The sequence below is a fragment of the Nestor notabilis genome, unplaced genomic scaffold, assembly GCF_000696875.1.
Source record: "Nestor notabilis isolate BGI_N333 unplaced genomic scaffold, ASM69687v1 scaffold23670, whole genome shotgun sequence".
NCBI lineage: Eukaryota > Metazoa > Chordata > Aves > Psittaciformes > Psittacidae > Nestor > Nestor notabilis.
This window is the reverse complement of record NW_009910978.1, coordinates 1-10472: the sequence shown is the minus strand read 5'-3', so window position 1 is coordinate 10472 and position 10472 is coordinate 1. Positions and strand designations below refer to the sequence as shown.

General features: G+C 43.7%; 1 protein-coding gene across 1 annotated transcript; it reads left to right on the top strand.

Annotated features, from left to right (window-relative positions):
- Positions 1-1073: 1073 nt before the first annotated feature.
- ZNFX1 (zinc finger, NFX1-type containing 1) lies at positions 1074-10406 on the top strand (the record flags this gene model as incomplete). Its single annotated transcript, XM_010012576.1, is given in 18 exon segments — positions 1074-1603; positions 1605-1647; positions 1650-2264; positions 2483-2624; positions 3052-3164; positions 3454-3690; positions 3824-3963; positions 4289-4415; positions 4417-4451; positions 4652-4916; positions 5617-5711; positions 8044-8115; positions 8117-8153; positions 8155-9679; positions 9682-9790; positions 9792-9903; positions 9906-9951; positions 9954-10406. Coding segments are annotated over 18 exon segments (4696 nt in total), but the record flags the coding sequence as incomplete, so codon positions are not given.
- Between the last annotated feature and the right edge of the window lie 66 nt (positions 10407-10472).

The following is a 10472-nucleotide window of genomic DNA, read 5'->3' as shown; positions in this document are numbered from 1 at the left end:
TGGCGCTGGTACGGTCTTTCCCTGTTTGTATGTAGTGAAATTTCCTTAAAAGCCCTAATTCCGGCATTTCCTTATCTGCCCCTGGAGTCTAGCTGGGACCGTGACGTGATTATGCACTGCAGGAATCTCTGCTAACAAACAGCTTCCCGAAATACTCTGTTGAGAGCGTGACAAGGGGTCTGTGGGCCATGCTTCCCACTGCTCTGAGAGGCTGTGCTTTGTCCAGCTGGTCTGTGTTTTAACTGTGCTATATGCAGTCAGTCAAAGCCAGTTGCTGCTGCCTTTGTCATTATATTTCAGTGATGGCTAGCTCCCAAGGAAATCCTGTCCTGTGCAGGAAACTTTTGCCTTTGGTCTGTCTTCATTCTGTTTCCTGTGGAAAAGGGTTTAGTTTTTTAGTGTCTTCATGGATTAAAACCTAAAGTGAACTCTAGGCATGTTGTTCTTTTTAGCAGTTGGAAAAGGGGTACAAAGGAAACACTGATTTGAAAGTCTAGGTGCAAATATAGTGGCAGTTTTCTAACTTGATGGCAGATGTCCAAAATATGATGACTATCAGGCCAAAATGCTTGTGCGTTTGTGCTGGGAGGCAGGTTAATGTGCTTGCTTTATAATTAAGGAGTGTCTTTTTTTTCTTTTTTTTTTTTTTCCTTTTTAAGGGCATGCAGGTCGCTGGGACGCTGGTACTGGCTTTGTGCAAAGAGGCAGAAACAGAACAAATAACATGTCAGGCCAGGCAGCTAAGTTAGGGGGAAGTGCCCAAGCCAGTAATTATACTCTTCTACCTGGGCAAAGAGAGGAGAGATTTGGTGATCAGATTTGGAAGGTTCCTCAGTCCAGCAAGAATAAACCAAGAAACCAAGGTAGACAGGCCAACAGTAGAGCTGCAGGACACTGGAATGAACAGGAGAATGAGGGAAGGAGAATGAGATATCAAGGTGGACAAGCCCATGAGAGGACCCTGGAATGAGCAAGGAAATGAAAGTAGGGGAAGGTGGTATCAAGGTAGACAAGCTCAGGAAGAAGCTAGAAGGCTGAGGAATGGGCAAGAAAATTAAGGTAGGGAAGGGAGGATGCAGCCTTGGGAGAATCCTCATTTTCACCAGAACCTTATCCCGGGTGGGGCCCAGCTCAGTGAGCAGCCTCAGCAAACAAGAAGGATTGTCTATAAATTCCTGCAAAGTCTCCTCCAGAAAGACCCTTCACAGGTTGTCATCACACTTGCCTCCAGTTCAGGTTTGAAGGAACTTCTTTCCTAAACGGCTATGAAACCAAATTTCCTTCAGCTCATTTGCCAGGTGCTTCAAAAAGCATGCAGCTCCCGAATGGATAGACAGAGTGTCCAACAGCTTCTAGGAGTGCTGAAGGAGTCCTGCTTTCTCAAGATTTGTCTGCCACAGTATGTGTCTGACATGTTAACTGAAGCAATCCCTGCTGTACATCATCAGTACCCTTAGCATATTAGCAACATCCTTTCACTTCTTCAGGACCTGATCAGTATTTTCCCAGCCAGCTCTGTGCAGAAAATCTCCATTCTCTTGACAGTCTTGCCAGCATCCATAAATGCTCTGAGTGCTTCTGGTGTGGACATCACAGAAGAAACAGAAGAATCTAAATAAAGTCCAGATGTTTGTGCAGCACCTGCAAAAAAAAAAAGACACGAAGGCATGCTGAGGGCTGACATCTATACTCTTAGGCAGCTTCGGACTGATGGTCAAGAAGAAACATATCATACAATGGCCATTTATGCAACATACAATGAGGTGCCCCATGATGAGAAACCCTTTCTCTGTCCAAATATTGTTATGGGAAGATATGACAGCACCAGCATTTATCTTGACACCCATTTCCAGCTTTTGACAGAAGACTTTGTAAGGCCTTTAAGGGAAAGTATCTTGGACCTTTTGCAGAGCTTTGAGGACAAAGGTTTGAGAAAGAAAAAATTTGATGATATTAGGATCTACTTTGAAATATGGATTATTACCCCTGCCTGTTCCCCAACTGGAACTGTTTACAAGGCCCAATTTGATAAAAAAACATTGAAGTTTGTACGATGGCAGAATTCCAAATGGTTGCTATACAGTTTATCCCTTTCATTCCCAGGCATATACACATTTCAGAAACATGGGATGGTGCGTGTTGGGGGCAAAAGTAGCAGTGAGGTCCTGAAGCAATTCACCTTGAGGGAGCTGAGGAAGAAATGTGAATTTCAGTACAATTTGCCAATGCATCCCTGTAGAGCTTACGCGAATGTAAATGCAGATGTCACTGGAGATGATGGGACTGGGTTGCCTGTGCACTGGAGGAGCTAACTAAGCTTCCTCAACATCTATTCTTTGACCTTGTCTTACACTGAAGTCAGCTCCTTAATTCTTCTATCCTTGTTCACTTTTTCAGTTTCTTGTCCTGCCATTTCTGAACTTTGTTTTTCTGAGTATGATGATGCCTTCTTTCTCTTTGTCATGAGTGACATGACAGTGAGATGAAACAGGTTGAGCAGGAGCTCCATGAGGGAGCGAAGCATTTAGAATGCACAACATACTGAGTTCTGCATGAGCGCCACTTGGAAGCATGCATCGCACCCCAGCACTGGGACAGTCTTGATGAGTGGTCTGGTAAGAGAGGTCCCCTTCTTCTGAGTCCCAGTGTATACTTAGTACCCTGTAACTTTCGGCTAATGAGTCCACAAAGCACACTTTTTTTTTTTAGCATTGCTTGGCTACTAGAAAAGGGAGGGATGTGCCAGTGAGAGTAGCCTGGCCTGAACTGGGTGGGGCAGGCAGGGGCTTTAAATTTTGCTCCTTTAAACTGCAGAGATTCTAAGTAATCTTTATAACCATAAAAATACAAGTGCCCAGATGAAAGCCTTCTAAACTGAAGGGGAGGAAGAATGCTCCTTCTGAAGATCTGAGGCTGCTCAGACTTTCTAGCTCTGGAGGTCTCTCGGGGACTGTCCTAGTTGCCTGCTGCTGCAAGGTGCTGTTATGGCATCATCCTAAGACTCTGAAGTGCAATAGGCCTGGCTGATTTGACTTTCCTTCTATTAGGAAGGTGAGGAGTTTTACTACAGTGCTTCACAACACTTAATGATTCTGGAGCGACTGGGCCCTGGTGTAACTGTCTTTACTCAGAATGCTGTAGCGAATATAGGGGCTGAGAATCCAGTTAAAAAAACACACAAAAAACCAAACCAAACCACCACCACCACAACAACAAAAAAATCCCCACCATGAAAATCCCTCATCCTCTATAGCTGTGTTTGCCTAAGCAGTGCATGTGTGCCAGAAACAACACTGCCACACAACAGACACTGGAAGATGCATGAGGTTGTAAAGTAGCAGAAAGAAGATTAACCTTAATTTCCACATAGTGATCAGACTGCTGGACTGTAGATCTGCTAGAGTGGCTGTAGCTTACTATATGTGACTGGTGACTCTCACAGGTGGTCAGCAGGGGAGAGAGTAGGAGTGGGAAGGTGAAGCAGAAGGTGGCCTTTTGGAGATCCTGGAGGAGGTTGACCTGATTCAAGCTGACAGAGTGATTGAGTGTGAAGAGGCAGCAAAGCCTCAAGGAAGAAAGGAAGAAGAGCACAGATCTGTTCATGAACTAGCCAACATGCTGTTGGCTGTGAAGCTGGAGGACCAGGAAGAAGGAACAGCCCAACCACAACAGAAGACTATGCAGTGGGAGGTAACTGCACGCACTAGCATGCTCTGGCTCTGCTTGACTGGGTAAAGAATAATATGGGGGTGCTAATAGAGAAGAATCTTTGTGCTGTGACTGTTTATTGGAGAGATTTTGTTTTGTTTTTTTTTTCCTGCAGATAACTGTGGCCCAGAGGAAGAAAATTAAACAGAAGATGAAGGTTGAACTCCGTAAACTGCATGCAGTGACGGAGTTAGAGGCAAAGGCTATTTAGGATCTGTGGCAACTTGACCTGAGCTCCTGCCAGAGGCTTTACAGGTGACAGAGCCATTTTGCGGGGTCTGTCAGGCAGATGTTTCCTAGGACTGTTCCAGTTTGCAAACTTTTTCTGTCAAGCCACGGTGTTTCTGTCCATATATCTCTTCAGCTTCTTATTTGAACATGCTTGTTCTTACCTTTCCTATATTGCAGGAAAGTGCTGACAGTGCTGTCATCTCTACTGTGTGTGCTCAAGATTAAGTACTCATGATAATATTATCTTGCCCAAAAGACGTGGAGGAAGTTTTGAAATGAATCCACTCAGAGCTTCTGGATCACCATCCTGTTCCCCTTGCTCTGTGTGATAACGGCACTTTCTTCTCAGGCTTTGGCTGCAGACCTATCAGGGGTTTATTTGATGGAGGATTCTGCAGAATGAGCAGCAATATCAAGCAGCCACAGAAAGGCTGACAGAACTGAGGCTGCAGGAAGATCTCTGCATTCTCGAGCAAGGCTCAAATTGTGGGGGTGACAACTCCAGGGGCACAGCAGTTGGGAAGCAAAGCAGTATTGTGCTCCATCTGATAATGGTTAAAAGATGTTGTTCCTGAGAGATTAGTATCATGTGCTGCTTGACAGCCTGGGTCAGGCTCTGCATTAGTCTGCAGCCTTCTTAAATGTGGCTACTGTGCAAGTTGTCAGTTAACTGCACGGTTTCTGAGCGCTCTTACTCTCCCTCCATCTCGAGACTGTATCTAACTTTGATATTTAGCACTGATGCAGGAATCCAGTCTCTGGCCTTTCTATGGGAGATCAGTGACCAAAAAAAGAGATGAGTGAAAAATCTTGCTAATACACAGGAAAATTTCTAAAACATGGACCTCCTATCCTTTCTTTTTCAGTCGCGGCCTAGTGCAAATGTGTATGACCAGGCCAAGAACTTCAGTCTGGAAGTCTCTCTCTTTGACTGGTTGGTGAAAGTCAATTTCCCCTTTGTCTGTCTGAAATAGCAAGTGAGGAAGAGCTGTAAAAAACTACACTGCATTTGCATTTAGCTTGTTTTAAGTTCGTAGTACACTTAAGTTTCTTTTCTCTTATGCTGCTCTGAGAGTAGAAATATAATGTGCTAATTAATTCCCAACAGGAATGGTAAGAGCTGCCAGGCTGCCACAGTGTTCCAGTATGTTTCCAATTATTCAGTGATGCACTGTGGTGCCCACATGTTTTAGTGCAATAAACATGGTTTATTGTGGCATCTGTAACTTCCAGAACTCTGGAAGCCTGACAGCACAAGCCTTCTCAGTCTGCTTCCTCCTCAGCTGCTATAATCATCTATCTTGGTGCTTGGAGAAGTTAATTCTACCTGTTATTAAAACTGAGCTAGAAGAGCTCAGGTAGTGGTTAGGGTAAGGTGCTGGCTTTTTTATCTAGAACACTGTTACTAGAATTGCGCTGAAACCAGCATTTTTATTACAACAACCTTGCCAAATTATTTTCTTGAAGATACTCTACTGCTATTCCCCCTGTAATTGCTGGTGGTGCTAATGATGGGGCAGGGGACTATGGGGACTGGGAGGTGCTCTGTTCTTGACTCATCCTGGAAAGTCATCCTTGTCTTGTATTCAGCCACAGTCTGTACACTGAAACATCAGAATATTGTCAGGGAAATAGGTGCTCTTTCGTCAAGACTGCTAAAGCTGCTTTTTGTTTCAGCACTACATGCATCCTGAAATTGCCTGACTTCTCAGTCCTCGTATATACCAGGAGCTGGACAATCATCCCTCTGTCCTGAAGTATGAGACATAAAAGTGAGTTTTCGGCAATCCCCTGGTTTTGTTCCCTGTTAGTGGCTAAAATGAATTTCTGTAAAATATAGTGTTGAAGGATTTCAAATTCTTAGATTAAGTTCAGGTACTGAAACTTATACCTGAATCAAAGAAATGTGTGATAGAGAATTAGACAAGTAATTTGTAGTTCTAGCATTGGTGATGGTGGACACTGAAAATGAATCCATAGTGATGACTTTAAAAGAACAGTGAAAAATGGAAGGGAGACTGAAAGAATTGTAGGATATTGAAAGCTAGGAAGAAATCCTAAATGAGAGACTTACAGCATATTATGTGAATCTCCAGTGTAAGGTAAGTGACTTGATTACTGGAGCCCTCCTTCCTCAGGGTCTCTGTGCATTTTACCAATATGCAACATCTCCAAACAAGATCTGTTCAGCTTAAAAGTATAAAGCAATCACTTATTGGCTAACACGCAGAATAAACAGCTAGAATTTAGCAAGTGTAAGCATTAGTATGCTTGCCACACCATAAGACGCTTGAAGAGTCTTTGCTAGAGTGAGGCAGGTACCAGTCAGAATATGTCAGCCTCTGCTTCTTCCTTGATTTTACTATCTATCTCAACTCTGTTTTCCGATTTGTATTTCCCTACCCTAATTAGGTCTTCATACCTCTCCATGTTGGTGCTTTTCTTGCATCTTTAAACTATTAACAATCATATCTGTATTTTTAACTTTAACTTGCATAGTCCTGTTCTGCAGGCTTGCTAGCAGCTCTCTGTCACAACTTAACTCAGGAGTCTGAGTCAAGATTATGCTGCTATGCTGTATCAGAGCTAGGCCTTGGATCTCTGAAACACAAGCAGCTGAATACTCTGAGAGAAAGAACTGGAGGTAGTTACAGAAAGACGATTACAGTGGCTTTGCCTACGTAAATCTCTCATCATGTAAAGCCAGTAATAATCAGTTAAAAGATGTTTGACTGGATGAGGAAAGCATACTGAAAACTATAGCAGAATGTTGAAGCCAGACAAGAGAAAATTAATACTGAAGATGATTTATTTAATTACCAGAATAATCTCTCTGGGATAGTGGCTGGTATCTTTTGGTATCTTGCAATCCAGATCAAATATGTTGTGGAAGATGCTTTAGTTAAACAAAAGAACAAAAAAAAAAAAAAAAAAAAAAAAAAAAAAAAAAAAAAAAAAAAAAAAAAACCCAAAAACAAACAAACAAAAAAAAACCACACACACAAAACCCACAAAACCAAAAAAACCCAACAAACGCCACCCTCACCCCCCAAAAAAGGGGAAAAAACCTCAAAAGCCCCCAAACCAAAACAAGCAAAACCAAACCCCAGCCAAAAACAAAACCCACATCCAGAATGCAATGTAGGAGATCATAGATTTTTACTGCATTTCTCCTATGAGAAGCTATTTTGGAGAATCTTCCATCTGGAAGATCCCATCTGGACTTAAAGCAGAGATGTTATACCAGAAAGCATCAAAATTCAATCTTTTCCATCTACTACAATAACCAGTGTAGGCAACCACTGAATTCAGTTGTACGGTAGTGGACACTGCAGTATGGATATCGTGGGAAAAGAGAGATCTGTGTTCAATCTAAAAAAACCTCGTTCCTGATAAAAAGGAAAGAAGTCTCTGGGTTTTGGCACACAGCCCAAGAATTTCTTGTGGGTAGAAGAATTCCTGTTAATAGGCAGGAAATAAAGGTCCCCACTAATTCAAGGCAAATGGAATATTTGAACAGGTGAGTAGACAACTCTACATCCCTGGAGCTGGTAAGTGACTACTGGAGTCTTCAGTGTTCTTAGTTTTCCTGGTGGAAAAGCAGTCTTTGTTTTTACTGCAGTAACAGAGGTGGTATGTTTTTTACTAGTAGTTTTAGGCAAGTGCTAAGCCCTCTGCACTGATAACTAACTATCTTTGGCCAAAACAAGACATTGTTCACACCATGAACGTGAAATGGAACTATGATGCTTTGAGAAGCGTTACTAGCACTTAATCTTCTCTTTTTCTATAACCTGAAAAGGTACAGTAGAAGCTACTCTGATGTCTGTCTGAAAAGATAGGGAGTAAAATCATCCACAGGCACTGATTTCATCTTAGGATACTGAAATGTCACTAATAAGCTGAAATGTGATTAATAAATTTAAATTCTTATCTGATGAATACACTTTGGAAATCTAAGGGGAAGATACCTAAGTACACAGTAACTGCATACTGCAGTCCTCTCCGTAAGTTTCCTTCTTAGTGGTTAACCTTGGACACAGAAACAGGCTGCAGTGACAGAAACTAAAATTCTGTTTCTGACATTCCTTTCTCTTGTTTCAGGGGGTCTTACCTCTTCTTTATGGAACGTGACTTTCCTGAGCAAGAGATCCACGAAGGAAAAAGCCACCAGAATCCACGAGGCCCAGTTTCTAGTGGACCTGTGCAAAATAGTTCTTGTGTCAGGATTATCTACCTTCTCAGATCGCCATTCTCACTACTTATACTGGACAGCTTTTCTGTCTGTGTAAGCTCATGCCAGCCAAGATCTTTTCAGGTGTGAAGGTTCATATAGTAGATAAATACCAGGGGGAGGAGAATGATACTATTCCGCTGTCACTTGTGCAGAGCAACAAAGAAGAGAGAACTGGCTTCTTGCAGATCCCTCATTGGATATGTGTAGCATTATCCAGAGCTAAGAAAGGGCTGTATTGCATTGGAAATATGAGAATGCTTGGGAAGGTTCCTCTGTGGAGCAAGATCATTCATACCCTTTGGGAGAAAGGTCACATTTGCCACTTATTGGTGCTTTACTGTCGAAACCATCCTGAAACCAAGACACTAGTATCTACTGCAACAGAATTCAGCAAGGTCCCAGAAGGAGGCTATAGCTGTCCCTGTGAATTTAGGTTGAGTTGTGGACATATTTGCCCAAGGACCTGTCACCCATATGACATACAGCACAAAAAGTATCAGTATCTGAAGCCTTCTGGATGGGTGCTTTGTGCAAATGGGCTTTGCTGTCCACTGTCATGTTATGAGCCCTGTGGACCATGCATGGTGATAATGCAGAAAACTATTTTTAAGTGTGACCACATGCAGATGGCGACCTGCTTCACTCCAGACAGTGAGTTTCCTTGTTGAGAACCTTGCCAGGAAAAGTTGAACTGTGGGCACTCTCGCAACAAATTCTGTGGGCAGGCATGCACAGAGCAATGTCCTGAGCTGGTTATAGTAGTCACACTGAAATGTGGCCACAAGCAGCAAGTTAAATGCTGGATCACTGAGGAGATAAAACATGAGAAGCCCATGGAATATAAAACTAAGTGTTCTGTCAAAACTGGTCATATATGCTCAGGTTCCTGTCATACCTGCTTTGAAGGAAAATTTCATAAGCCATGTAAAAGCCTGTGCAAGTGCTTCTTGGTTTGCTCTGAAAAGTGTCAGCAGCTTTGTACTACAGAACGCCCTCTCTGTCAGCTGGAATGTCAAAACCACTGCACCCACAGTAGGTGTAAAAAGAAATGCAGAGAGAGCTGTCTTCTGTGTGCTGAGCCATGCGAGTGGTAGTGCCAGCAGTACCAGGGTACCAAACTTTGCTGTGAACCATGCAGTAGACCTTGCTGCAATGTACTATGTGCCAAGCTACTGTGCTGCAGTCATCCTTTTATTGGATTTTGTGGAGAGCCCTGCACAAAGAAGTGCCTTGTTTGTGACCGTGAGGAACTCATCCTGATCTTTTCTGGCTTCGAAGAAGACCAAGATGTACAGCTTGAAGACTGTGGCCGTATCTTTGAGTCCCAAGGCCTTGACCATTAAATGGAAGAAGATGATGATGTCATCAAGCTGAAGGTATACCCTATCTCTTACATACCCATCAGAAAGAATGTGAGATATGGCACCATTGTGAAAAGGTGGCTCAATGAGATAGAAAAGGTGAAAAAGAGAAGCCGAGGCCTAGCACAGGAAGCCGAGTCTAGCAAAGACTGCAGGCTGCACTTGCAGGGAATGCTGTTCTATGCATAGGAGTTCTTAAGTATCTCATGCTGCAGGATAAACTAAAAGCTGATGATCTCTCTACAAGGAGTATCAGACTTCTACAAGCGTGTATCATACCTAACCAATTCTATAAGCAAAATCGATGCAAGTGAGAGGAGGAGGCTGAGAAAGCGGCTGGATGAAGTCCAGGGGTGGCTGGATAAGTTTTACAGCTCAGTTTTACAGCACAGGAGCTCTCTGACCTGCAGCCTGAGACCTGGAAAAGTGCAGAGGGGCAAGTGCAACAATCGACCCAGCGCTTGCAGCAGAGATTGCCAGTGCCTGTGAGATCGTGGAAGGGACAACGAAGTTCACAGAGAAAGATGAGGGTGCTGCGAAGGCTGACCTGGAGAGGCTTTGCACTGCCTTGCCTGTGTCAGGATTGGAGCAGGTGCAGATTGTCAATGCTATTGGCTGTCCACCTGGAGACTGGTTCAAGTGCAGCAATGGGCATATCTGTGTGATTGGGAACTGCGGGGGGACAGCGGAGAGGAGCAAGTGCCCCGAGTGCCACACAGTCATCGGCGGAACAAACCACGCCAGGTATATTTGATCTGCATTCATCATGTTCAGAAATAACACCCCCGCCTCTGAGATGAACTGTGCCACCCACGCAGCCTGGTCTGAGGCGGCCAACGGCCTGCTCAACGCGGGGAGCTGCGCTGGCGGTAGCGGCTGTCGACGTTGCTCCTGCTCCCCTTGCTCCGGGGACGCCACTAACAACGTACCGGGGC